Below are 26,641 nucleotides of genomic sequence, written 5' to 3'. Positions count from 1 at the left end.
CTCTGTTCCTTCAGCTTCCAGTTCTCCAATCCGCTATCAGCGACTGCGAACAGCCCAGGGACTGGCGTCACATTCCAGTCGTTTGCCTTTTGCAAACCGAGTTCAGCCTATTGATCATGCCAACATCCCGACAGAAACCTCGGTTTTCAGGTAGTAAGAAGCTCTTGCTGCATTGATCCCTGAGTCGAGTTCCCATCAAGCCTCTGAAAAAAGTCTTTGGTTTCGCCATCTTCTTTGGAGCCAAAGATAATGTTGAAGTTTGCATACTCCTCTACCCGTTTACGATTTTCCACAGAAACTATGACTGTAGTTCCGGATTAGTCTCCGCAAACCGGGTCAAATGAGTTCGTGCAGCCTTACCGATGCGCTCCTCGCCGTTGGACCCCAGAGTCCAGATTGTGTTGCAGCTTCGATCTCTGTGTGAATGGCAACGATCTTCTGACAGACTAAGAAAGTTCCGATGCTCCAAAGAGTACGTTAATTCTCCTGGTCATTCAAAGGTGGGAAGAGTGTATGTAGGATTTCTCCTGTGCCGCACACCGTTTGGGCGTAGTCCGCGACGGGAGATAGGTATTCGAAGGGTCCAATGGGAGGACGAGCTGACCAATAGTGACCACGACTTAAATCCCAATTAAGGAATATGACATTTCTACCCGGGGAACGATCGAACCACAAGTCAACTAGTTCTCTGTTTGCGACAGTCTTTGCCTGCCATTTCTCATCTCGCGGGACTGGAAACCCCGCAACTTTTCTAGATTCACGACAGACGGCCGCGATGACTGGGGGGATAGAGTTGAGCTTGTACGTCATTTGATAAGTGCACTCCTCAGTTCCGTCATTTTTCGACATCGATCCATCGCAAATGTACCCTCCCTAATGAGGTTTGTTTATGTCACGAGTTATGGCACACAGGAATGGGCATGCGGAATATGGTAAAGTGGCTTAACCTATCAAAGTGGAAATAGACAAAAGGAAAAGGTCTATATACAAGATGTTTGTGATATACACGTGATACAGCACGTGAAGGACATTTTGTGAAGTGCAGTTACGATCCCTGTTACGTGACAGTTTATCTCGACAATGCGGACGTGAGGTAGACATTAATTCCAAATGGCTCGGCGAAGCTCTAGAGGGAGCTCAGGGAAGAGATGGAACTCTTGAGGCTGAAGTGTTGCCATTCTTCACTCTGTCTGAATGTTGTTTTTTGATTTAGGAAACAAAAATCCACGGAATTCAGCTGAGGTTATCGGGTTTCCTGGGTTTCCTGTCAAGAGGCGGTCGCATCTAAGGAATCTACCTACTTGTAACAATGAGGGAACCCGACAACGTGGGAAGCCCTGGTTGACAGGTGGGCCCGCCACATGCCGACGCGTTGATGCATTCAAGACAATCCTAGGCCCACGGTGCCAACCCCGCCTGGCAGCAGAACAATGTTCTCTGCAATGAGTCTAAAAGGCCGGGCAGAATATTACACAAGTCTTTACCTTACTCAAACACAATCAAATTGCGCAAGCTGCTCGACTAGCTAGGACTTGGCGGGCCATGAGAGGTCCAATTGGCCGATAGCAAATTACTCGCTATCGCTATCGCAATTTACACTCAAAGCCGATGATAAGAGTCTATCCCGATTTCCGAAATGAGCTTGCGGGGCCCCGGGATCGGCCCTGGACGATGACAATAAAAGTTGTGGCTATTCGCTGTTGCGTCTCATGTTCAGTCACGCCCGGTATTGAATCTTTCAGCCCGCTTGATCCTCAGTCGCAATGGTGAACGTTTGGGCATCAGCGCTCCTCGGCGCTTTCATGTTGAGCGCCTACGCTCAAGCTCAACTTGGCGAAACAACACCACTTCTATCGTATGCCAATGTTACGTCTGTCCTTGACACCATCCTTGCTCGCGGATACATAAACGTCGGCACAACTGGGGACTACAAGCCTTTCACGTACCTCGTCACGAACCAAACGACCCTGCCGAACACTACAGCAATCAACACAACCTACATCGGCGCCGACATCGATGCCGCACAGTCCCTGTCCAACGCCCTTGGCCTGCCTAAGCCTCCCCGCCTCGTCGCGACGAAATGGGCAAACATCACGAGCGACTTGTCCGCCGGCAAATTCGACATTGCCATGGGTGGCGTCAGCCTGACTCTTGCAAGAGCTAAAACTGCCTTATTCTCCACAGCGATCCAGAGAGTCGGCAAGACAGCCTGCATCCGTTGCGCCGATGCAGCCAAGTTCACCGACCTCGCATCGCTCGATCAGGCCGGCGTCAAGGTTGCCGTCAATCCTGGCGGAACCAATGAGGCGTTTGACAGGGCGAATCTCAAGTCTGCAACAATTGTCATGGTGGAGGATAACAACGCGGTTTACCAGGCTGTGCTAGACGGCACTGCTGATGCCATGATTTCCGACCTGATTGAAGTTGAGTTGCAGGTCAAGCTGCACGAGGGCGAGCTTTGCATTGCCAACCCTGACGCACCATTCAACTTCGAGGAGCTTGGATATGCGGTTCCGAGGGATATTGTATGGAAGCAGTTCGTTGATGCTTGGGTCCATGTGCAGCTAGGAAGCGGTTCTTGGAACGGTACACTCGAGAAATGGTTGAACTACAAGTGGCCTAGCGTTTAAATGTCCTGGACTTCATGCCGGAAATAGCAGTTATTAGTACCTAATGCCATGAATGATAACAAAATCCTGTTGTATGAATTGGAGATTTTGTTGACGCTATATTCGTAACGATTGAGAATATGTCATCTTGAACTAAAGCTTCGACGAGGGTGTCTGACTTGTTACTTGCAATTTTGCAAGTTTCACCGCATGTGCTGCCATTCCCCTACGTTCACGTTAGCAAAGCGACATCATCACACACTGTATCTTCGTCTCAACTCACCAAGATGCCTGATATCCCGCCCCAGATGCTCCGTAATTATGTACGACCAGCCCCTCATCTCTCTTCTCAACCTCGATTCTTGGTCCGCCTTTACGATTTGGTCTCAGCCCGACGCCGTGCTTGATGATTTTCAAGTCTCCGGGCTTCCCCAGCTCTGGGGCCAACGCGCAACAACGCTGGAGGATAGTCTTTGTCAACTCGGGATCGACCTCCTTGTCCCAATTTCCGTCTTGACGACATCCGCCTAGAACAATGCCGCCTGCTAGAGGCCTCTGGAAGATGTAGGTGGTGTCGTTGTCTACTCTTCGAGGTGAACGGAAGTACATCCTCTTGAGGGGCTCAATCGGCTGCTCGACCAAGATGGTTTGCCCTCGAGTCGGATACATGGACTTGTCTTCCACTCCACCAAGGAAGTAGGACCCTAAGCCTGTACAGTTGAAGACCGTGGTGACATCTGAAGAGATGCGAGCCTCATTGATGTGACCAATCTTTTGACGGACCAGAATGACTTTGCTCTGTCTGCATTGCTCAAGAAGCCTATTATACCTAGTCAGGCTATCTGCGTATCACAAGATATGAGTGAAAGACTGTAACTTACCATTGCAAGTAGATTTGAGTGTTGATCACAAAGGTATTAGGTACATCAAGTCCAAACACGGCTTTGTCGGGCAATTCGTCCGTACGAAGTGGCACAGTGCCCCCAACCAAGTCATCGTACCACAGCTTGCCAGTTTCCACACTAAGAATGCCTGCATCCTCGATCTTTTGGTCGAAGATCATTCGCAGCGGCGAACTTTTAATTCCCGCTTCTGGTGCGCTCTTTGCAATTTTCCTAAATCGCTCAAACGCGACACGGTCGAAAGATTCGAGAAGACCATTATCGTTGGCCGAGGAGCACCAATTACCTCCGGCCCACGGCGAGCAGTAGTCGATGTTGTAGTCGCCGGGGAAGTACTCTGCTAGGATCGTGATCTTCACGGATGGAAATTCGGCTCTGAGGGTCAGTGCGGTAGTGAGACCGATGACGCCGGCACCGAGGACAACGAAGTGTTGCGCGGGGGTCGTCATATCGTCGTGTCTCGGATGCTGTGAGGTTGACGGGTGCTTGGTAAGGGTGATGTGAGGTTGACACCGCCGGGCCTGTTCGAGATCCAGTTGGCAGTGGTGTGTTGGGGTAGCTCCGGTCCGGGCCGGCGGTGTTTACAGCCGATTGATGATAAATGTCCGAAGTCGGCCTGAGCCATGGCGCAACGGGGCTGGGCGGATTGTGGAATATGTCTTGGCCACCCCAGTAGTCAGCTTGGCTACAGTATCAGCGTCAAAGTGCAACAGTCCATCCTTGGGGAACTCCAACAATAAACCGAGGCGAGTGATATATTGCACATCCAGGAAAGTTCATCTCTCAGGCTCAACTTCCTAAGATCGGTTGCGTCGTACGCGTAGAGTAGATCACATGGCTAATGTTGGACATATCCTTGGAACATCAGTACAGGCTGCTCCATCAAGATGCAAGGGTTCGAACTTGTATTACTGAGCACTTGATTCTTGAATCAGTTTTCATTCTCGAAGACCCTAAGTACAATTTAATTGTTTGCAAACGCCGCGCGCAGAAGTTCCTGCCGTTAGGACTGTGTCATCATCAATAAACAGTTGCGATCACATCTTTTTTCCAGCCTTGTCCTCTCCTAATGGATTACTCTGCTGCACCCCCTCGAGGCTCACTCCTTTCTTCTGTTGCGAAGCCATGGACGGCATTGTGTTCTGGTCTCCACTGTGTCTCTGAAGATCATTCAGCCAAAGGGCATTGCTGCCAATCCGAACTGGAGGCCTACTCTCTCTTCCTCTACCTCTGCGTCGTGTATGAAGTCATGGCCGGCTTCAACGGCGTCGTCCGACAGACCGTGTTCCTTTAGCCCGTGATCTTGTCTGTTCGACATCTCGCAGTGGTTGATATTGAATGGATAATTTCTCTTGATCACAAGTTGAGTTGAATTGCGATTCTTTCAATCAGAAGGCTTAGGCATTATCTGCTTCACAAAACACGCGGGTTTCCCCTCGTTTTATAATCTTCAGCGGAGTCAAGATGGCCGAACGTCATGAAGTTGTCTAAGTGAGGGGTCTACGGTTCCTCCTGCGAAGCATGTACACCACCATCAGTCAGGGCACGGTGAGAAACCCCGCATTCATCACGATAATTCATCCACTCTTATTCATCTACAGACGTGCAGTCGCGGGGTCAAGCTTTCCATGATGACGGTCTATGCCTGGCTGGACTGGTCCACCAGCCAATCGTAAAGACACGCACCTAAGATTGGTTGAAGCTAAAGGCAGTCGCGGAGATGAGGAAGGGTGAGAAAGCAAATGGACGATCGGGTCTATCGGTAGTGATCTCGAGAGCGATTAATCCTATCTTAGGTATGGAACTTGACTATTTTACTTCCCATTGGGCGAGGTGTATGATATATCCTGGCTTACATCAGTCTTTACGCGGGTTGGGTGCATAAAAATCCGGCAGGATCTATGCGACAGACTTCAAGGTTATGACCACGATGAAGGCGCCGGTGCGAAAATAGTGAGATGAACCAAATCGACAACTTTCTTTGTTTGGTGACTCTGTTTGATTCAATTATGAGTCTGGTAGTTACTGCACCTATGTAAAAAGATGCACGATACTGCATAGCGCCAAAAGAGCTCATTCTCGAATGCTTCGCTTCGCACTTGCTTTGCTTGGAATTCTTGTGACACAAGTACGTCGTTGGCTGAATCTAAGGGTACCTCACCTAAATGTCATATATTATGTACTTTCGAGTCCATTGGCCTCGAGTCCCACAGCTCCGCTTAGTAAAACAATCTGAGCCAGGGACTGGAAATTTTCCTTTATGCTGTAGTCTCACAGGATTTGAACTTGCCTTTATTATATAGCTTGGTTCAACTAGATCGCTTATTCATGACTATCATGTTACTTTAATTCATTGACACATTATACTGACAGTCATAATTAACTGCATCATTAGAACCATCACCCAGCTCTGGGAAGACAAGCCCATAGCGCCGCTGGTTGACACACTCTTGCTCGCGCGCGCGGCCTCATCCTTCGATCGATCAGGGTCATCGCCTATCGGCTGAGTGACCCAGTCCTTGGGAATCTGCGCAATAAAGTCGTACCAGTAGTCACCCATCGTACGGTAACCCTCATCCGTCGGATGAATGCAATCGTCTCTCAGAATGCCGGTCCCCAAAGCCGCAAAGTCCACAGCCAGGACGTGGCGGCTGGCGTTTCTGCGCTGCTCGACAATGCCCGGGATGAGTTTCTGGTACGCGACCGTCGCGGCTTCCTGTTCGGCGCTGCATGTGTCGACGATTTGGGCGACGAGGATGGTGGCGTCGGGGCACGCGGTGATCATCTGGTCGATGAGGGAGCCCAGTCGCTCGGCGGCGGCCGCCGGGTCGTTGCCTTCGGTGGAGACTGCCGGGTTTGGGTTCATGTCGTTGGTGCCGGCGTGGAGGAGAATTATGTTGGGTCTTTGTACCAAGGATGGGCCTACGTTGTCGGCGATGTACTTGATCGTTTTCCCAGACCAAGCAGCCTGCAACTTGTCAGAATTGGGAATGTGGAAATAGGACCTATTCTGTTGACTAACATAGTATCCATCGCTCATGTTTCCACCGTAGACTGTACCGGCGAAAACGACTTCGTTGGCTGTGATGGTTGTCAGATATGGGGCCTTTCCAGTTCGCCTGATTGTAGTGGAGTCCATGATTGAGCTTCTCATGCCCGGTGAGTTAACATACCAGAAAGGTCCTCATCAAGTTTGAGCCTGTAGCCATTTCCATCGCTGCTCAGATATCCCACAGTGATAGAATCACCCACAGGAAGTATTCTCAGCTTGACACCATCTTTGATAACCTGTCCCGCTGATGTTGCCTTGTACTCAAGGGAGTCGGCAGCGAGCGTCAGCGGGGTAATTAGGGCGATGATGCTGGCGATTGAAAACCTCATCTTGAGGGCCGAGGGCTGGGTAGACGAGACGACACCATCGCGAAAGCCCTCTCAAGAAATTAAGCAGTAGTGTGCGGGTATCAGCCACTTCAAATAGTCCGACGTAGACCAAGGCAATTCTCAATCGTCAGCAACCAACCCGTAGACCGATGAGGGCGATGAACGCATCCCTCGGGCACAGCTAGCCGCGATCCACCACATCCAACCCAAATTTAAAGGGTCAATGCCAGGCACCATCTTCGCTAAGCACTGTAAGCAACGGGCTGGGCTACTTGGTGCCGTTGCATTGAGGGCGAAGTGACCGAAGGGCCCCGTTTCTCGACTCCACAGGGAATGGGACCATGCCGTGTGGTCCGGCGGTTTTCTCCTCGGTCAAAGAAGGGCATTCTCCTCTTTGGCACCCTGCGCTGCACACCACCGGCCATGTTCGCGAGTCACGAGTGAAGTCTCAACGGAACCAACGTGATCAAAGAGCGTTGAAGCCGTTGGAGGGGTTTTCGAAATGGCCCGTCAATCTCACCCTGCAGGGCCTTTGCTACGGTATCAATGGCTGCAACTGGCCGCGTGGTGGGCTGCCGGCAGTTCGCCAAGGTGGTCTAGCTCGGCTCTCTAAGGTGCCTAGGTGGCACGGGAGGCGCTGCAAAACCTCGTCATCTGGCTTCCGGTGCGAGACGACGGCGTGGCCGGGTTAGCCGGGCGCAAAGAATGGGGGGAATGTTCAAAGACGACGGAGCCTCGGACACGAGAAAGTGGAGGAAACATCAAATGGGAATGGAGTTCCTTTTAGTCTTACTTGCCTGCCTGCTGCTCCCAGTAAGGCTTTTGTAAAAGTTTGCCCGCTTACCAGGCCCCTTTTGCCTTTGTGCATGAGTTCTTCGGGCCGCTCCCTTGCGCCAGCACGAACGCCATTTCTGTGCGCTCAACTTGTCAGATGGCAGCGCATGAACCCCTTGACATGAGATGCCAATGCGGCGGAGGATTTTGCTACAGGATGCTCCCAGTTCTTTGAGCCACCCCAGTGCCCCTTTTTCTCTATCGATGAATTTTCCACACCAACGAAAATTTTCTTTTCTATTTTTTGACACGGGAAACACCACCAACAGGCACAACCATGCCTCCAGAATACGCAGCTGAGGGAGACGTGGATTCCAAGCAGCAACCGAATTTTAGTGTGCTAGAGGCTCCGCGTGATGGAAATATCTTAGGCATGCTGCGTTGGAACCGCCCTTGATAGCACTGTTAGACGGAGACCGATGACTTCATAACTGGACGCCGTTGCTCCAAGTTCCAACCAACTTGAAAGCTTAGCCATCCCATCGCTGCCGCTGATCCCCCATGGCAAGTGGGTATCATCCACCGCCATGTGCTCTGACGTCGCTAAGACTCTCTCCATTACTACATCGGCATTCTCGGCGCGTCCACTGTTTACAACGTCAGTTCGCTGTCACGTCAAGTCTGCCCCGCGCGCCATGCCCGTGATGGCTTCGGCTTTAGGTAGTGGGTTGAACTAAATGCACGTTTCTTTGTCTCTCTAGTCAGCCATCATTTCTCCTACAACATGCGACAAAAACATGATGGTGGATATCAAGAGTAAGAGGGTCTGTGGCTATCAGCCTGTGCCACCAGGCTCTGCTAGTGCCGTCAATCCTGAGATCTAGTTGCCTTGGCTGGTGAGATTGTCACAATAGTTTCAACTTTATGAAGCACGCGAAGACGAGGCTTCGCGACATGTGGAGAATAAAGAGAATGTATACTAAACGAACGATCTATTACAACCAGAAACCAAACCACTTTTTCAAATTCTACTTCCTAAGAAAAAACGCCATTCCAGACCAAAAGAGCTGCCGAGCCTTGAGGTATCGTGTCTCACCATGCGCATCCCTAACACATCCCACTAGGTGGAGTTATCGCTGACGTCGCCATCGTAACCCCCGTCTGTCTCTTCGTTGCATGTGTCAATGATGGCCTGCTCAGCCTCCTGGCACTGCGTCGACATCCCACACAGGATAGCAGCCACGCGGTACTCACAAAGCTCGTCATCACTGCACTCGCCAACCGCGCAACAGGTCCAATCACTCGTAAAATACTTCTCCTTGGGGGGAGACTCTGTTGAGGACTCAGTGGAAGACTCGGCAGGAAAGGTCCGCGGGCGGGCGTTGAATTGAGGGAAGTTACCTGGACGGTCGCTGAGGGTATGGTTCTGGGCATGGCCTGCGTTACAACATTCCTTGCATTGGACGAGGAAGCCGGCGCGCTGCGAAGCCTTACGCGAGACGGCGTGGGAAAGGCATAGCTGGAATGTGTTAGCGCTTGCCACATCGGGGCACTCATCTGGGTAGATCGTCATGAGAGGAAGACCAAGCAGAGTGCCATTTGTGCGGTACCCCATCTCCTTTGCCTTTTCACAGAGGTGATAGAGAGGCTCTGGCGTTGATGTGAGACGCAAGAGTGGAAGACGGATGTCGTTTTTCTCAGAGAGGCAATTCTTTGTGCAACACACAATCAAAATCTCGGTTTCTTGACACATTTTGTTGAAGGAGGAGTTTTGGTAGTGGGGTTGCTAGTGGATCGGATTATGACAATTATCCTGGAAGTATGACGAGCGTGCTTGCTGTGGATGTAGACAATGATATTTGGGAGACGCTGAGAACATGAAACTTGGACACGAGGAAGGCCGAAGTATTCGCTGGATATATACGCGTTGTGAAGCCGAGTTGGGTGCTTTGATTGAGTTTAGTACCACTGGAACGAGATGGTATAGTACAAAGCTGAACATCGAGACAAACAAACCTCAAGGCATCCAAAGCCGACATGATGCAGTCAAAAACTTGACAACAATGCAAGAGAACCTGCCTACAATGCTCAAGGTTCAATATGCCCTGAAAGGACATTTACAACTCTTGTCATCGGGCCTTAGACCCGAATAAAGAGCAAGACTCAAGAGGAACACAACAAGCTTGTATTAGGCACTAGAGAAACAGCCAGGCTCAATCAAGATATACCTGCATTTCGGGATAAGGCTGCGCCATACCCGAGAAGTTGTTTGAGAATATCAAGTTAGGCTAAACCAGTTGTTCAAGTATCGTATTACAGCGTATACAGCCAGCCTTCCATGCCCTCATTCCTGCGGTGCCCTGCTTTTGCTGCTTTATTGCAGCGCCACAAGTAGACATCCATAATGATGATCATTGTAATGCTCACCATAGAGATCGCGAAAGTTGTCCAGATGCCGGTCTAGAATTCGAAATAGATGGTCAGAGAACAATGCGTCAAAACAGATTCTGGCAATGCATCAACTTACAGTGTAGTGAGGACTTTCTTTGGACATGAAAGCTGTGCTTGCGATAATGCCACCCAGGCCGCCTCCAATGAGACATGTTGCGCTTGAGACTGCGCGTTTTGAGTGTGAAGTAATGTTGTTTGCTTGGAAGGTAAGCACGCCAGGGACGCAAAACTGAAGAAACCCAATACCTATAGTAAGTAGAAGTGAAGTTAGTCATAGTACCTTGTACAATCACCTATGGCTCATACGAACGAACATACCAAGGAAAGCTCCAAAATAGCGAGCACCATTAGCTTTGCCGTATACGGTGATCAACATGCCAACAGCAGTCAAAGCTTGATGGACTGCAATGATTGGCCCTCGAATCTTGTACCTGTCTCCAAGATAGCCGGAGATGTAGGCCACGATCGCTGCTAGAACGTAGGGAGGCGCAGAAAGAAGTTGTGCCTGGGTGCTGCTGAAGCCCATGCCATTGCGAAGAATAATTGGGAGAAAGTAGGAGTAAGCGTATCCAGGAAGTGTCGAAGCCATGAGATTGAACGCCCAAAAGTACAGCCTCCAGTCCTTGAGGTGATGCAGAATCTTGGCCAGATTAATGTGGTCCTCCTCAGCATCGCCGCGATCTTGATTGATACGGGCAATGACGAACTCTTGCTCCGCCGGCTTCAGGAACTTGCCGGCCTGTGTCGGAAAGTCGATGATGATGAACCAGCCCAGAGCACACACAACCACGGTAATTGCGCCCTCGATGATGAAGATCCCTGTTATATTTGATGAGCACGATGTCGCAATTTCAAAAGACTTGTCAAGATCTCAACTTACAGCTCCAGCCGTTCAGTCCACTCTTTCCACGGAGAAGAGTCAGGACATATGCAAAGATTGCAGAGAAACCGCTAGCAAGGACAGAAAGGATCCAAAAACCAGAAAGTCTTTTCCCCACTTCAAAGCGTGTATACCAGCAAGTAATCAAATAGGTGCAACCTGTTGAACTTCCAATGTTAAAATCTGTTTCAACCAAGACCTGGTGTCAAACCCTGAAGGACGATGACCGTACCTGGTAAAAAGCCTGCTTCCAATATTCCCAAAAGAGCTCGACAGACTGCCATAGCACCCCAGCTCTTGGTGAAGCCCATTCCGATCAGGACCACGCCAAAGCCTACACCGAGGAACGAAAGCCAGTTTGCGGGTCCTGCCTTTGGCAGTACGAGATTCTGTTACAGCGGTCAGCTAAAGTCTCCATCACAATCGAAAACACACGAGGGTCGTACACTGGGTATTTCGAAGAGACTAGTGAATTCGTCAGCATTCTTTGATCACTGCTGGGACATCTTGAAGGGACGGACATATATGCAACAAAGAATACCATCACAATGACAGTGTATCTATTTCCCACAGCCAGCCCCAGATCTTCCTGCATGCCCGCAACCAAGGCAAGGCCGAGATTCGTTCGATCGATGAGGGAAATCGAGTACATTATGCCTAGAATCGGAAGTAGACGAATATCGATGCGACGGCTGAGTTCGTAGTTAGCATTTTTTTAGTTGCGTACGATGGACCCGTCAGGTAACTTACATGACTTTCTTCTGCTCGGCCTCGGTGAGTCCACAGATCTGGCCGACATCTCGTCCCTTCACATCCTCCACGTGAGTTGAATCATGAGTCTTTTCGTCAATGGTACGAGTGCCGAACTCTTCATCTCCTTGGTGAAGGTCGCCAGAGGCTCTTTGTTGCTCCATTCTGATTGATATTTTCCTGATGAGTTGAGGTTGTAAGCAGATTAAGCAAGACACCCAAGTTCTGCTCCAGCTCAAATCCGAGATCCATTGTACAAGACATGCTAATCATTCTCTTAAGTATTCGCAGGGGTCTTCACCAGGAGTCATCGCCAAGACAGACATATCCATCAGAATGCGATGGTGACCTGTTTCCATCAACCACCATGGGCCTAATCCAGGCCGAAGCAAGCCTCAAAGCAAGCCTCCATTTCGCTTGACACCTAGCAGCTCCGAGAGAAAGGTTGGATGCGGGGTAATCCGGGGTAGTGCGGGGGACGTGGTCGCTTCCTGCACAACTAGCATCAAATCCGGACTCCCAGAACGTGCCTTTGCGAGATGCAAAGTCTCATAAGCAGTCTGATGATTCGCTGAACACCAATCATGAGAGTGGAGGGGGAGCGACGCCACTGAGTCAGGGCGCTAGAGTCAGAGTCGCAGACTCTCGGACCATGTGTCAGTAGCTCAACCTCCGCTCATCAACCGCACCTTAGCAACCGCTAGCTCAACGCCAGCCAAGAGTTGGTTATCCCTTCACTCGGGAGAAGAGACCCGGCATTCTGGCTCGCGAATGATGATGGCTTCAATACAGAAATCTAGCCCTTGGGCTGGTATGATTACGTGGTTAGTATGGGGTGCTGCACCGCAACCATTTGCTCTCGCAGCTGAGCACCACACCAACACTTTCCGAAAGTGCATGGGAGACTCCGACTCGAATGGAAAACTGGGGAGCTCGCTTGGCATAGATGGTAAGATCCCCGCAGTGTTACCCAGCTCCACGAGGCAACTCATTCGTACTTCCCCTCGCATGCACTTGCGTTGATGAAATCTACGGGGCAATGAGTGTGGGAAATGGTTTATAAAGGTAGTAAGATGATGGCTGTTTGTCTCGAGGGGAGTCGGAATGAGAACCTTCCCCTAGTTGATATCCACTCTTGACCATTAGTGTTTCTATTCATCATGACAGTCTGGCTTTTGTTGATGACATGGATCTTAGGTCAAAGGGTTCTGGGTCTGCCTTCCAAAGGCTGTGTTGATCCTCAACCGCTGACTTGCGACAAACTCGAGATACCGCCAATTGACGGCTTTAATGTCATAGTCACCGAGAGCAATGAGGTCCGCGACTATGTTTTACCTACTGACCCAACGTCGAAATTCGACTTTTGCAACTTTACTCTAGCACTCAATCACCATGGCGCAGACGACGTTGTGTTTGTGAGCATTTGGCTACCCTCTGAAGATACCTGGAACGGACGCTTTCTCGCCACTGGTGGTGGCGGTCTTGCTGCGGGTACCTTTGCCTCAGCTCTTGCTGGTCCCGTCTCCAAGGGATTTGCTGCTGGCTCGACGGATGCCGGGCTAACGCTGAATCACACGATTGACGCGAACTCTGGTCAATGGGCTCTCAGAGCCAGCGGCAGTATCAACGAGCCATTGATCGAAAACTTTGCCACGCGGTCCATCCATGAGATGGCCCTTATCGGCAAAGAGGCAGTCAAGGCATTCTACGGTACCAAACCCCACCACTCTTACTACAGCGGCTGCTCCCAGGGTGGACGACAGGGCTACTTCGCTGCTCAATACGATCCGTATGACTTCGATGGTGTCCTGGCCAATGCCCCAGCCATCAACACACCTCAATTATCCCCTGCGGACTTTTGGCCATCGGTGGTCATGGGCAACATTGCCGCACCACCACAGTGCGTTTTCCTGGAGTACCAAAAGGCAATCATTGCGGAGTGCGATCCACAGGATGGCGCAAAAGATGGCCTCATCTCAGCGCCCGAGAAGTGTCAGTTTGATACCAGCCAACTCATTGGGCAGAGCATCAACTGTACTGATACTGGTGGACCTGTCGTGATAACGGAGGACTTTGCCGAAGTCATTGCGAAAACACTTGAAGGCTCAAGAACTACAACAGGCAACTTCTTGTGGTATGGAAATCCACCAGGCGCGCCCTTCACCGGCCTCGCCAACACGAAGACGGTTGATGGTGTCACCGTGCCGGTGCCATTCGCCGCGGCCGAAGCATGGATGCGATATTTCGTAGCACAGGACCCAGATCTCGACACCGCATCTCTCACGTCCGCAGAGTTTGAGGATATCTTCAACGAGTCTGTGGCAAAGTACACGAAGCCTTTTGGATCCGATGATTTCGATCTCACGGAGTTCAAGCAAGCGGGCGGGAAGCTGTTGACTTGGCATGGCATGGGTGATCCGCTCATCACCCATCTCGGGACGACACTTTTCTGGGACAGACTTCAAGAGAGGCTGGGTGGCGTGGAATCTCTGAAGAGCTTCTATCGGCTGTTCTTGGCGCCGGGGGCGGGACATTGCGGTGGTGGGTACGGCCCCGTTCCCGTTGAGCCGCTCTCTGTTCTCGTCGACTGGGTCGAAACTGGCAAGGCCCCAGATACTTTGTTTGCTGTGACGACGCAGAGTGGTACCAACACGACTCGGAACCTCTGTCCTTACCCCCACTCTATCAAGTACAAAGGAAGCGGAGACGTGAAGGATGCCATGAGCTTCACATGCGAGTGAAAGGTGAGGACTCATGGTGAGCGAGGGGCGGCAAATCTCGACTATGGTTACAGTTCCCGCATGTCTGTGGTAGACTGTTCTTGTGTACTAAGTAATTCACATCGGCTAACGGGAACACTGAAATCTACTTATGTGCCTGAAGGATTTGAGAGTAGAAAGTCACCTGTTGGCCAGTTTTGTACTGTTGCCAGGCTCAGCATGTCCATGTCAGAATTCCTCCTACTTCGCGGAGAGCTTCCAGTCTCTAGTTCTTTGACCCTTCCACTTTGTCGTAGCCTGCTCTCTCCAGCATCTTTCCAAGTTAAAAGTCTTGGCACTTCTTGATATGCTGGGATGTCGGCATACATCTCCGGGAAGTGGTTGAAAAAGTCTGACGACATGGTCCAGGAGTTGATGTCACGGATCCTGTCCTCGAACTCTGGGGCCACACAGTATCGTCTTGTCTCGATGTTTCGCCGGTAGCAATCGCGGAACTCAAAAGGCCACATGATTCGGAAGCTGCTTGCGAATACCTCCCAGAACAGGTTCGAACAGTACTGATGTTGTGAAAACACAAAGCGCTCTCGAACACCTGGCCTATTTTAGGAAGCGGGGAAAAGGTAAGTAACTTTTTATCGATGGAAATTCAATCATTGACAGAAGCAGGACTTACCAGACGAAGAAGTCTATTGCAGAAGAGTGAGGTAGTGATTGAGATGGTCTTTAGATATTTGTCAGAGCATTTTTCACAAGAACAATCGGCCGAATCCATCTGCTTACCTGCTGAGATACCATGCTGGTAACTTGGCGCATTGTTCGACTGTGGGCTCGGCTTGGTATCGGAGGAGGCGGTGCATGAGTCTCAGGATAGCAAGCCGTTCGGTATCCGGGCAGTTTCTGAACTGGAGCGTATCGGTCTGACGGAGTCTTCTCCACAAGGGCGGTAGTTTCCCTGATCTTTCGACGGCATCCCATCCCTCCAAGATAACGCGGACCGGAATGTCGTCACTCATCTCGTCCTCCATAGCCAGAACACTCCTGGATAGCATTTCGCTGGCACCAAGAGCTTCGTTTGCGGATCTCCATAAACTTGTTGTCGATGAACCCGGGCTTTGAGGATCTTGTCTTGATCCTAAACACTCACAGGCACTATCTGGCTCCGGCACGATCACACCATCGCCTTGATGTCGAGGCGGAGGGGAGTCGGGTAGACATTCCAGATTAGGGTTCCCTGCCAGGGCGAGGCTAGGTGGAGCGGGAACTCTGTTGGCCACTTCCGTCTCTGTCGCAAGAGTATGACCGGTTACGTCAGATACTGGGAGTCCCCAACTTATGGCGGAGATGCCAGGGGTGAAGACGTCCAAGGGCATATCTTCGACCTCAATGTCAAAAGCGTTTGAACTCTCATGAGCGCCCGGCCACGGCTGACAGTTAGAAGCCGTAGCCTCAGGTTGTGATGCTCGGTCCTGCAAAGTATCGGCACGTTCGCCTTCTCGGTGGACTTGGATGGTTGTCTCAAGTGAGGAGAGTGTTTTCGACAGAGTGTCTCTTTGTCTCGTCATGTCAGACAGCTGGTTCATCAAGCTGGCGATCTTTGCGCTCTGCTCTTGCTCGCTCATAGCCTGGATAGTCGCTTCTAGGTAGGCAATGCGATTCTTGTTCCGTTCTCGGGCAGCTCGCTGTGCACGTCGGTCCAACTCCCTCTTCTTCGCGCGACGAGACGCGGCGTCGTCGGCCGCAGGAATGGGTGTCGCCGAGCTTATCTGTTGCGTTGCCATCGCCACTTGCTGCTACGGTGGCTGGTGGTGCTGTTCACGATGCGTCTGTTGCAATATTGCAATGGTTACAATGGGACGAAGGTGGTTGGACGACGCAGAAGCAGCCTTGGACTCAATTTGGGGGCCATCCGGATTGCGGGGAACCGGGCTTACGGGGCCACCCTGAATCCGGGGGAGCAACAGCAGAATGCGGGGGACCCCGGCAAGCATGTAGTCTTTGTTAGTCATCACACACATTGTGAGAGTTGTTTTGAGCACGAGAAGGGCTATCAATAAGCTAGTGTTGTGGAATTGGCCGATCTGTATCTACGAGATGGCCTTTCTCTTGGCGCAGGGCTTGAACCCAACATCAGTCGACACTAGTGTCAATGGTGTCAATCAAATGGGTTAGAGCATTTGAACAGGAAAGCAAAGGCTGGAAACACTCTGCAGATTTATGTTCCTTGGCTCAGACCAGGGCCAGGAACAACGGCGTCAACGGCAACACCATGATTCGCAAGAGACTTCCTGAGGGAAAAGTCGGAGGCCGGAGGGTTTTTCGTCGACACCAAAAAGCACCTTACGTTACGTGTCGGATTATGCCAGAGCATTTCTTACAGGGCATACCCCAAATGACCTTTCGTGGTTGATGGTGAGACTTTTGCCTCTTCAGCTCAAGGCGGAAGGTGTCCTAGGTATGCCCATGAGCCCAATCTCAAGGATGCTTGCGTGTAATTTGACTTCAGATGTTCGGACGTCTGTGAGCCTGTCAGTGTCACTGTAGAGGTGAAACCAAAATCCAAGCATGTGGTGTTCGCCCGCATTTATTTTAAGCTTCAGGGCCGCGAGTGATCGCGCAGATAAGAACTCTATTGTGATGCATCTACAATCTTATTTAGCAGTTGTTCGTTCCTCTTTATTCAGAGCTTCGTCATCCCCCCCAACATTAGAGCAATCCTTCACAGGGAAAGAGGCAACATCTTTGAGTGTTTAAGAAACAAAGGAATTCCTTCTAATAGGTGTTTTCATCGTTCTACTCGGGTAATATCCTGGATAACGAGAACGAGCCGCCTGTTGCCAGAGCGGATCCTCGTGGAGGCAACAGATGGAGAATTGGGGTTTCGCACCGGGTTTCATCAACACCGGCATCGCAGGCCCGATGGAGTGTTGGCTGTGGCAGGACTAGGGCGTTGCAAGTGTTGACACTGGCGACAGATGCACGGTCATCGCTGTATTGAGCCAGAAAACAAAGCCGCCCCTTTTGTCTATCCAGACTCTCTTAGTCTGAGGGTAATTCTGTCTGAAAAATTTGATGCTGTAATTCTTGCGAGTAAGAGTTTTCCGACAACGTCGTGTTTTCTCGTCCTCATAACGATGAACTGTTTTACGTATTGAGCGGCGAGTTGCACACACCTCCTGGCCATAACTCGAGGCTGACATATAGCACTGGAAAGCAATCGGCTTGATCCAAATTTGACTTGTGGAATCGGAAAATGACCGTGACGAGGGTCCGCAGCCAGCTACTCACATGTCCTCACATAGGACATCTGCCGAGGACTGGAACATGTAAGTCGCAGCATCGAACCTTTTTCTAACTTCTGGCCAGGAAAAATCCGGGAGCCATCTCTCAATTATCATCCAAGCTGGGCCACCGGCCCTAGATGTCTTCCTGGACTTACTGCTGTCTAATGCATTCAGAATACGATTGGCAGAGTTTTAAGTTTCGGGCGACTATGCTACAGTGCTGTAAATTGGGTACAACGCAGAAACATACTTTGAGACAATAGGATCGCCCAAAGTTGTTTTTCTTCCCTTAGCTCTCATCTTCTTGAACAGAAACGAGAGCTTTCAAGTCGAATCATAGTTTCCGAGGTACCAAAAAGATAGGGTATATATATCGAATCGATGACATCGAAGCACCAAAATATTATGTCAAACGGTGAATGTTTCTTGGTTATCCGCTGATGGCTATGTTCGATGCATGGTGAGTTTTTAATTCAACTAGTACTGAGTCTGAATTGTATGGTGACTTGAACTTCAACGTTGCCATGGAGATTCGTTAGTTGTCGCTGCTGTATACATATTTTGCTGCAGGCTACCAGATGTACAAGCGAGCCCGGCCGAAAAGTAGGAAGTTGTTGGACCCATGAGAGTGGAAACTAATCATGCGATAGATCCAGGGTCTAGTTGCAGTTCTATGGTTGAAACCTCTCATCTGTGCGACTTCTTGGCGCCTGATGTTGGGTGTCTCTTGGATGTTGGTCGTAATGATAAACGGCTCTTACTGCGCATCTGATGTCCCCATTACCACCCTACTGGTAATACTTGCAGTTGTAGCAATAATCGTGTTTGCGTAAGAAATCATGAAATCTTCAACGAATAGTGACTGCAGGGGTCGTGATTTTTTGTCATCAATCCCATCGTGGCTGTGGCAACTCTCGACAGCGTGCGTCTGAAGATCAGCAAGGATTATGGCTACGAGCAACTCGCGAACATGGACAAGGTCAATCTCCCTGCGCATCGTAAACATTCAACGGTGATCTGCCGCTTGGTCCAAGTGCCATCATTGCTACGGGGAAGCAATACTGTTGTTACCGCATTCTGCCTCAAATCACGGAGGGGCAATCAAGAATGACACATGGCTTTATAAGTACATTGAGCCACCTGAATGTAGGCAAGGTGTTTCACGGGCTTTTGGTAGGGGCCGATTACTCACTACTCCCTTGTCAACGTCACTCTACATCTACACTGAGTCGCTCAAAATTGAGGAAGAAGAATGAGGAGAACATGTCCGCAGATGTCAAGCATCAGGTTGGTCGAGGGTGCTACATGTGTGACGGCCGACGAGGGTAATGTCTAATTGCCTTGGCGTCAATTCACACCGGATCAGTGGAAGTCGCCGCCTGTCTATCGTTCATCATTCAAAAACCTTGAAGTGGGAATTGGAGACTGGAGGTTGCATGGAAACTCACACTGACAGACTGATCTTTCAGATGACCGAAGCGGATGAATCAGTCCATCTCTCCCACGAACCTGACTCCAGAGTACTCCGGCTGCGCAGAGTTCCTGTTCCAGGCATGTGGCCCCATGGCCCCCAAGTCTGAGACGATCTGTGACCTAGGAGGGCTTGATAGTGCGTTAAGATGAGTTCACTAAAACTATGCGCAAATTTGTTAGCGTAGTATAGACACCCGAAAGAAACAAACTGAAACGGGTTTGCCGACTTTTAAATAGTCGTCCGATAGCATTTGAGTTTTCCTCCCAGGTTCACTGCTGTGCAATGTCAACCCCTCTTGGCACACATCTGCGACTTGGTGTGACAGCACGCTCAGCCACTTGCGAGGACCACAATTTGCGCTCAGCGAAGAAGGCATTCCGGATAGAGATGGCCCCGTAACTGAAACGGTTCTTCCTCGAGCAATTCTCCTCCACCAGTCCGAATCTGTCACTAGTGCTGCTACTGCACGGTCAATGATGGCAATCCATCTTCTTCTCAGCAAGACGAGATCCCCGCTATCCTTGCGATGGTGTGGTTCTCGTGTCTTGCTTGCCCGCTGCGCACGGGATAACCCTGCCGACAACAGCGGCGGACACTTTCCTCCCCTACACCTAGTCAACATCTCTAGTGTGTCAACATCACGGGCAGTTGACAACCCCCCCGCACGACTGGTTTGAGAACATGGCACATTTCTACTAGACTGGAGAACTTCACTAAGACTAGTTAGTACCCGAGCGCAAATCCCCGCGGGCCGCCGCAACGTTGACATGAATAAGCTTGTCTGCGAGCCTTGTTCACCTTGTCCGTGTGCTTTCCCAAGGGTACTGCCTTGGCGATCGCCTCCGAGCTCCCGCTATGCAGGCCATACATGAGTCCGGATCGTCTCGACTCAGAGTCTAATTTTGGACCTGTAGGCTTATTGTTGCCTGTCACAGCGCCGTTTCTATCACCTGTCCTCAAGCGAGAGACTTTCGAGCGTGGCATCGAACTAGTCTGTGGCGAGCTGCCCTCTCCTCGCTCGCACATCTCAACCTTGCCCCCTGAGCCTAGATCTTACACTCGGTCCAACTGGGTCGGTCGATCTGGAACTCACGATTTTTTTGTTCAGCGCACTCCTCAAACAGGCCCCTGCACTTGACTTAGTAGTGTCTGGTTGTGTCTGGGTCGTATAACCATCACGGTGGCGGTTGTCCGGAGAAGAGCAGATTCAACCGACTAAGCCTAGTGGAGCATCACGCACCCACACCCCGTCGGCGAACGACTCTATATCTAAACCGAGACTTTCGTCTCTTCTCTGTCGGTCCGGATCTTCTGCTCCCCAACCTACTCGTTCGCCTCCTCCTCTTCTTTTCATCTCATTCTTTTTCTCCTTATAGTCTGCTGCGTGGACTTCCTTTCCTTTTCCTTTTCTGTTAGGCTTGACGCCCCAGAAGTTTCCACTTTACGACAATTATCTAGTCTCTATGTTTGTTTAGCAAACCACGTCTCGATGACTTTCACTCTCTCGTGGCGCCAAGCCGCCGTGGCAGCGTTGCTGTTCAACGCCGCCGTAACGGCCAACTACGATACCCGACGAAATAATGAAGCCTCGGAAGATACAAAGCGGGCTTTGAATGTTGCCTCCGTAAAGGCTCGAGGCCTGAATGTCAGAAACTTTGTACAGAAGTTGGACGTCGATAGTGTATTGTCTGCTCTTGGCAGTAATAATAAGGCACAGGGTTCGTCATGCACATCACATATTGGTATCAAATGCATAAACTGACTCTATCTAGGCGATGGGACTCCGGATGTAGCTCCTCTTGCTGCTGATGGGGCTGTTCCTGCTGTCCCTCAAGCCCAACCGGCAGCACCACCGGCACCGGCTGCGGGAGAGGCCCCTCCTCCTCCCCCGGCAAATGGAGCAGCACCTCCTCCTCCTCCTGTGAACGGTGCACCTCCGCCGCCTCCAGATCCAAACGCTGCTCCTCCTCCTCCTCCGCCTAACGGTGCTCCTCCACCACCGCCTGACCCAAACGCGGCTCCTCCGCCTCCGCCTCCCGCGAATGGCGCTCCTCCACCTCCTCCTCCGGCTAACGGTGCTCCCCCGCCACCACCACCTAACGGAGCACCGCCGCCGCCGCCTCCCGATCCAAATGCTGCTCCTCCAGACCCGAACGCGCCTCCTCCACCACCTCCTGATGAAGCGCCGCCGCCGCCTGATCCAAACGCAGAGCCACCACCACCTCCTCCAGAGGGAGGACCGGCTCCTGACCCGAATGCCCCTCCCCCACCACCCCCTGATGGAGGTCCAGCTCCCGATCCCAATGCTCCTCCACCACCACCTCCAGACGGCGAGGCACCTCCCCCTCCTCCTGATGATGGGCCTCCACCACCACCCCCCGATGGCGGACCGGCTCCCGACCCCAACACTCCTCCACCGCCGCCTGATGCCGAGGGGGCACCACCACCACCACCGGAGGCTGCTCCCGCTGTAACTGGTGAGCCTCTTGCGCCATTGGCCGTAGGGGCTCCTCCTCAACCTGCTGCAGCTCAACCTCCTCCTCCTCCCGCTCTCGCAGGAAATGGAACTGACCCTGCCGGCAAGAAAGGAAAGAAGGGCAAGGGTAAGGATGACGCCGGCAAGAAAGCAAGGGACGACGCAAAGAAGGCAAGAGACGAAGCCAAGAAGAAGGCTGAGGGACAACTAGCAGGTGCTGCTGGCCCCGGCCAGGCCGCCGCCAACGGAACAGCACCTGCGCCTCCGGGCAAGAAGGGAAAGAAAGGCAAGGACGCCAAGGGCAAAGACGCAAAGAAGCTGAAGGATGGAAAGGGCAAGGGGGCGATTCCCGGCGCCGCAGGTAACGGCACCGAAGCCGTTGGACCAGATGGAAAAGCCAAGAAGGCCAAGAAGGACAAGAAGGCTAAGGGCAAAGCCGCACTTCTTCCAGGAGCGGCCGTGAACGGCACGGCGCCAGCAGGTCCAGATGGCAAAGCCAAGGGCAAAGGCAAAGACGATGACCCCGAGGCGAAGAAGAAGGCCAAGGACAACGGCCCTGAGGGCGCCGCTGGGCCTGCTGAGGAAGCTGCAGGTGGACCTGAAGGCAAAGGCAAAGGAAAAGGTGACGACCCCGAGGCTAAGAAGGCAAAGGAAGCGGCTGCTGGGGGAGAGGGAGCAGCAGCCGCAGGGAAATCGGCGGGAGCGGCATTTGAAAGACGTCGACGAGCGAGCTTCGTGAAGCGGCGAAACCTCATGTCCAATTTCGGCTGGTGATCTCAGATCAAATTCTTGTGCTGCTGGCCCATCGTACTCTCACTCACTTATGGGTATTAATGGGCGACATTCTGCATACGATGTTTTCATTATACTATCTCACTCGTTTCTATACATGCAAAAACTCCAATCTCTGTCTGGGACAGAATATTCACAAATTAATTTTTGTGCGGAAGGCGAGGACCAATTCTGTGGTATAATACTGTGGGAACTCGTCTCGCGATAGTTGAGATTAAATTCAAGAAGAAATAAAAAAACGATTAAATAACACTAACAAGGACTCGGCCGGTGCAAATATGCGCATTTCCGACGGGAGATATATGTCTACTTGTGATTTGACGGGTGACGTTTTAGACTTTTCCGTCTGATCAGGAACGCATGAAACCGTACTATTTCAGGAACAACAGGAACAACCCCGCAAGGGCAGCACACGCCCCGTTCTTGGGCTGAAGGTTGTCTTCTTCGCATATGACTCGACATGTTCTGTATTCGGCAATTCACACAACCATTCCCCCTTACTGTCGCGAACGATCGAGTGTCAACGGCCGTCAGTGTATCGCATCGTACATGAACGACAGCTCCCCAAGGTAGTCATCGCCGACAACTTTCCGTTCAACCAAGGGTTCGGCAAGAGTATACCACACAATGCTACATGATCAAGACGTGCGTTCTTAGAATCTACACTAGATATGCAACTACCGATCCGACTGCATCATTTACTCTTCAATACATTACAGTGCTAAAACGTACCGGCTATACCCCTCCAGAAGTAAGATTCTCAAGCTTGCTTCAAGATCGCCAGGAGAGTCTCGAGAACTCGGCGGCACATTTGGCCATGCCGGTCATAGTGTGTGTGTGTGTGTGTGTGGTTGGAATGGATGTCACACTCGCCCCAGCTATCTCAGTCCAATTAATGAAGTGGTGGGCTGCCCATTGGGCTGGGACTGCCGATACTAGAAAGTTTACTCCGTGAAATCCAAATCTTTTGTTCGTGTGCCTTTTCCTGCAGAACAGTTTCATAAGAAGCTAGGATGCGCCAACAAAACATCCGGGACCGAGAAGGGGCGACAATGTGCTTCTGGCGTTTGGCACTCAGCGAGGTTTTAACACCTACCTCAGGTACATAAGATTGTGAGGAGCAGTATTATTAACAAGCAACAGCCTCTATGGCAGTGCAGTCATTCATCTCCCACATTATGGACCCTTTTGTACAATACGACACCGAAGCTCTAGTTCCTCTGTGTTGTTATTGGCATGGTCCAATGGCTAAAAAGTCGACATCAAAAGTTAAGTGCGCATATCTTGAGTTCGAGCAAAATGAGAGACTATCGCTGCGTTCGATGGCCTTGCAGGCTCACAAAACGTTCAGCGCTAGGTTTCAATCCATCGATTAGAGAAAGGAGAGCCCTCATATCAGAGACTTCCAATCATGATTTAGTATTTGTCGTTGTTGGTCAAAGAATCTACAGCTCTCACAATCATTCTATCCACTTGAAGTGAATGGATTCAACACGTTTTTAATTAGTTTCGGAATGTCCACAGTTCGTGGTTTTGGTCAATAAGATAGAAGGAACGATTTGGGCCAACATGGACGAAGTCAAGATTTGTGAATCGGGCAGCCCATTGCGTTTGCATATTTAAGCGAGAGAACTTACTGATCGTTATAGAGAAGGAAATGTTTCGTCATGACTCAAGCCCGAATTAAGGTACGATGATTTGAGGATAGAAGGTTTTCTTGCTCGCCGCTTCAGAAATATGTTTGCCCAAGGCTTCCGACCTGGAACTCGTCATTATACTTGGATCGCCTTCAAAACCAAAGAAACCATCGAATTCAGGTTCTTTCTACTTACAGTCCTCGGCCACCCTGCTGTTGATAGTGTTGAGAAGCCAGACGCTAATGAGAGCACCTAGTTGCCTTGCGTATCGAATTGGGGCGAGTCCGGAATAGCTGGACGGAAGCGCGCCCGAAATTCCGGCCCGCCCCGCCGTTTTGTGGAGAGACCGGCCGGCAGATGACGGTTTTCCTACAACGTAGAGTGACATAATCTAAAATTGACTCTCCGGAGTTTAGCCATTGTCCTCTTCCGGAACAACAACCAACCCAACTGCATAGGCGGGGCCGTTGATTAACCGTCCCTCGCCTTGGAGCCCGGTCTCCATAAAGGCTCTCTCGCCTCATCCTATGGCCTACCTTGTTCCATCTGAGGAGTCTTGGAATATCCGTCTCGACTTAACTATTTGAAGCTTCATGATGGCCACAGTCACTCAACAGCAGCACACGTCGTCAGACTCTTACGAACTTGCCGAAGCACCGAAGCAACCCCGCAGCGGACACATTTTAGGATCCGTTGACCCTACAGACACTGATCAGAGCGATAAAATTGACAATGCCACACTCTTAAAGCTAATAGCCTCAGGCTTCGCCTTCTTCATCTCTGGAGTCAATGATGGTAGTGTCGGTCCTCTCCTTCCCTACATGATCCGCGACTATAGCATCACCACAGCAGTCGTTTCTATTATGTGCGTAGCGAAAGCCATAATCTCAAAATTTAGCTTCAAAACTAATCCCTGATTCAAGCTACGGAGCAAATTTTCTCGGCTGGTTCCTCGCTGCCCTTACCAACACTCATCTCCGACAAAAGTTTGACCTCGGCGGACTGCTCGCTTTCGGCGCCTTCTTCCAAGTCTTGGCCCATGCGCTCCGGGCATGGCGACCTCCGTTCCCATTCTTTGCCGTCACGTTTTGGCTCGTATGCCTCGGACAGGCATACCAAGATGCAGGTGCAAATGCATATGTAGCCAGCGCCAAGGCCGCACATCGATGGCTGGCCTTTATCCATGCATTGTACATGGCAGGATGTCTAGTTGCCCCATTTGTCGCGACTCCAATTGCATCGGCTGGGGAGACCTCTCGATGGTATCTCTTCTACATTTTCCCGCTCGCCATTGGTGTTCTCAACTTTGCCTTGACCTGCTACGCCTTCCGAGACACTATCAAATTTGGACGTAAAAAGAACAGGGCGACTGAGCCAGAAGCAGGGACTGACGAAGAGGAGAAGAAGAGCGCATCCCAACTAATGAAGACTGCTTTACGATCCAAATCTCTTTGGATGGTCAGTATCTTCTTTTTCTTCCTACTTGGGGCGACTATTACAGCAAGTGGATGGATTGTCGAATATCTTGTTGAGATTCGTGGTGGTAATCTCGGCGCTATGGGTTATGTCCCGGCGGGCTTTAATGGAGGAGCCATGCTTGGTCGCCTTCTTTTGGCTGAACCTACCTATCGTCTAGGTGAAAGGAGAATGATCTTGCTTTATGTGGTGCTCTGCATCGCCTTTCAGTTGGTGTTCTGGTTGTGAGTATGAAAGCCGTCAAGCTCGTGATTACTGGAGTCTAATGCGTCTGAAACAGGGTGCCAAACATCATCGCTGCTTCAGTGGCCATCAGTTTCTTTGGATTCTTCTCTGGTCCTCTGTTCGCCACGGTAAGTTGTGCAACTACTGATGCAGGACCCAGATGTCTGACGATCCCTAGGGTATATCTGTTGGATCCAAACTCTTCTCACCAGAGGTGCAACCAACAGCCCTCTCATTCGTGTTTGTGATCGGGCAGATTGGTGGATCTTTGTTTCCCGTCATTACGGGAGTAATCGCATCTCGCATAGGCGTCAGTGTGCTGCAGCCTATTCTGATAGCCCTGATTGCAGGTACAGGTATCAGTTGGATGCTGATACCGAAGCCTAAAGAATCGTCAAACACCGCCTTGCATCAGGAGTAGGGATTGAGACAGCCAGTACACATGTGAACATCAAGAGGCTCGAAGAGGTATCCAATCGAAGCTCTTGCTCAAAGATGAGACAGCAATTCATGAAGCAATAAAAAAATTTGATTCACGGATAAGGATTGCGCATCAAGGAAAGACATTTAGGTGTTGATTGGCGTGACAAGACGCGGTGAACCAATATCACCAAGATGCCACGAGGGGATGCAGTTTTGTGGGTTTCAAAATGGTGCAATCCCCCCTTGTACCCCCTGCCTTGAGTCCAAAGCTCTTTGAACGTTTCTTAGAGGCATCAGTAGAACAACTGAGCCAAGGATACCAGAGTCTCATTGTGACAGTCGAGAATCCTTCGCGTGTCTTTGCACTCGATGTGGAGACATATTAAGCAC

At 50.9% G+C, this 26,641-nt stretch overlaps 11 protein-coding genes across 11 annotated transcripts; 5 read left to right on the top strand and 6 right to left on the bottom strand.

The window, feature by feature from the left end:
- Window positions 1–1,763: 1,763 nt before the first annotated feature.
- On the top strand, window positions 1,764–2,630 carry CPAR01_01703 (bacterial extracellular solute-binding protein, family 3; the record flags this gene model as incomplete). The annotated part of the gene is made up of 1 exon (XM_060485992.1): window positions 1,764–2,630. One exon carries the CDS (start codon window positions 1,764–1,766, stop codon window positions 2,628–2,630), a length of 867 nt encoding a protein of 288 aa, XP_060356849.1.
- Window positions 2,631–2,762: 132 nt separating this feature from the next.
- On the bottom strand, window positions 2,763–3,960 carry CPAR01_01702 (FAD dependent oxidoreductase; the record flags this gene model as incomplete). The annotated part of the gene is made up of 3 exons (XM_060485991.1): window positions 2,763–2,835; window positions 2,893–3,429; window positions 3,491–3,960. 3 exons carry the CDS (start codon window positions 3,958–3,960, stop codon window positions 2,763–2,765), a joined length of 1,080 nt encoding a protein of 359 aa, XP_060356848.1.
- Window positions 3,961–4,548: 588 nt separating this feature from the next.
- Window positions 4,549–4,829, bottom strand: CPAR01_01701 (uncharacterized protein; the record flags this gene model as incomplete). The annotated part of the gene is made up of 2 exons (XM_060485990.1): window positions 4,549–4,671; window positions 4,725–4,829. The coding sequence occupies 2 exons, from the start codon at window positions 4,827–4,829 to the stop codon at window positions 4,549–4,551; spliced, it is 228 nt and encodes a 75-aa protein (XP_060356847.1).
- Window positions 4,830–5,861: 1,032 nt separating this feature from the next.
- CPAR01_01700 (GDSL-like Lipase/Acylhydrolase) lies at window positions 5,862–6,892 on the bottom strand (the record flags this gene model as incomplete). The annotated part of the gene is made up of 3 exons (XM_060485989.1): window positions 5,862–6,479; window positions 6,534–6,592; window positions 6,685–6,892. The coding sequence occupies 3 exons, from the start codon at window positions 6,890–6,892 to the stop codon at window positions 5,862–5,864; spliced, it is 885 nt and encodes a 294-aa protein (XP_060356846.1).
- A 1,201-nt stretch (window positions 6,893–8,093) lies between these two features.
- On the bottom strand, window positions 8,094–8,285 carry CPAR01_01699 (uncharacterized protein; the record flags this gene model as incomplete). Its single annotated transcript, XM_060485988.1, has 1 exon — window positions 8,094–8,285. One exon carries the CDS (start codon window positions 8,283–8,285, stop codon window positions 8,094–8,096), a length of 192 nt encoding a protein of 63 aa, XP_060356845.1.
- A 501-nt stretch (window positions 8,286–8,786) lies between these two features.
- On the bottom strand, window positions 8,787–11,911 carry CPAR01_01698 (uncharacterized protein; the record flags this gene model as incomplete). The annotated part of the gene is made up of 9 exons (XM_060485987.1): window positions 8,787–9,185; window positions 10,094–10,126; window positions 10,194–10,363; window positions 10,436–10,936; window positions 10,998–11,156; window positions 11,230–11,386; window positions 11,444–11,462; window positions 11,519–11,689; window positions 11,748–11,911. The coding sequence occupies 9 exons, from the start codon at window positions 11,909–11,911 to the stop codon at window positions 8,787–8,789; spliced, it is 1,773 nt and encodes a 590-aa protein (XP_060356844.1).
- Window positions 11,912–12,521: 610 nt separating this feature from the next.
- Window positions 12,522–14,488, top strand: CPAR01_01697 (uncharacterized protein; the record flags this gene model as incomplete). The annotated part of the gene is made up of 2 exons (XM_060485986.1): window positions 12,522–12,741; window positions 12,945–14,488. 2 exons carry the CDS (start codon window positions 12,522–12,524, stop codon window positions 14,486–14,488), a joined length of 1,764 nt encoding a protein of 587 aa, XP_060356843.1.
- Window positions 14,489–14,616: 128 nt separating this feature from the next.
- Window positions 14,617–16,245, bottom strand: CPAR01_01696 (uncharacterized protein; the record flags this gene model as incomplete). The annotated part of the gene is made up of 3 exons (XM_060485985.1): window positions 14,617–15,064; window positions 15,141–15,188; window positions 15,248–16,245. 3 exons carry the CDS (start codon window positions 16,243–16,245, stop codon window positions 14,617–14,619), a joined length of 1,494 nt encoding a protein of 497 aa, XP_060356842.1.
- Window positions 16,246–18,461: 2,216 nt separating this feature from the next.
- Window positions 18,462–19,328, top strand: CPAR01_01695 (uncharacterized protein; the record flags this gene model as incomplete). The annotated part of the gene is made up of 2 exons (XM_060485984.1): window positions 18,462–18,577; window positions 19,205–19,328. 2 exons carry the CDS (start codon window positions 18,462–18,464, stop codon window positions 19,326–19,328), a joined length of 240 nt encoding a protein of 79 aa, XP_060356841.1.
- Window positions 19,329–20,090: 762 nt separating this feature from the next.
- CPAR01_01694 (uncharacterized protein) lies at window positions 20,091–22,472 on the top strand (the record flags this gene model as incomplete). The annotated part of the gene is made up of 3 exons (XM_060485983.1): window positions 20,091–20,298; window positions 20,599–20,940; window positions 20,995–22,472. 3 exons carry the CDS (start codon window positions 20,091–20,093, stop codon window positions 22,470–22,472), a joined length of 2,028 nt encoding a protein of 675 aa, XP_060356840.1.
- A 2,248-nt stretch (window positions 22,473–24,720) lies between these two features.
- CPAR01_01693 (uncharacterized protein) lies at window positions 24,721–26,249 on the top strand (the record flags this gene model as incomplete). Its single annotated transcript, XM_060485982.1, has 4 exons — window positions 24,721–24,992; window positions 25,051–25,827; window positions 25,884–25,956; window positions 26,007–26,249. The coding sequence occupies 4 exons, from the start codon at window positions 24,721–24,723 to the stop codon at window positions 26,247–26,249; spliced, it is 1,365 nt and encodes a 454-aa protein (XP_060356839.1).
- Between the last annotated feature and the right edge of the window lie 392 nt (window positions 26,250–26,641).

The sequence above is a fragment of the Colletotrichum paranaense genome, assembly GCF_030867605.1.
Source record: "Colletotrichum paranaense strain IMI 384185 chromosome Unknown Scaffold_1.1, whole genome shotgun sequence".
Classification (NCBI taxonomy): domain Eukaryota; kingdom Fungi; phylum Ascomycota; class Sordariomycetes; order Glomerellales; family Glomerellaceae; genus Colletotrichum; species Colletotrichum paranaense.
Note: the sequence above shows the minus strand (reverse complement) of the source record. Positions and strands in the feature narration are given on the sequence as shown.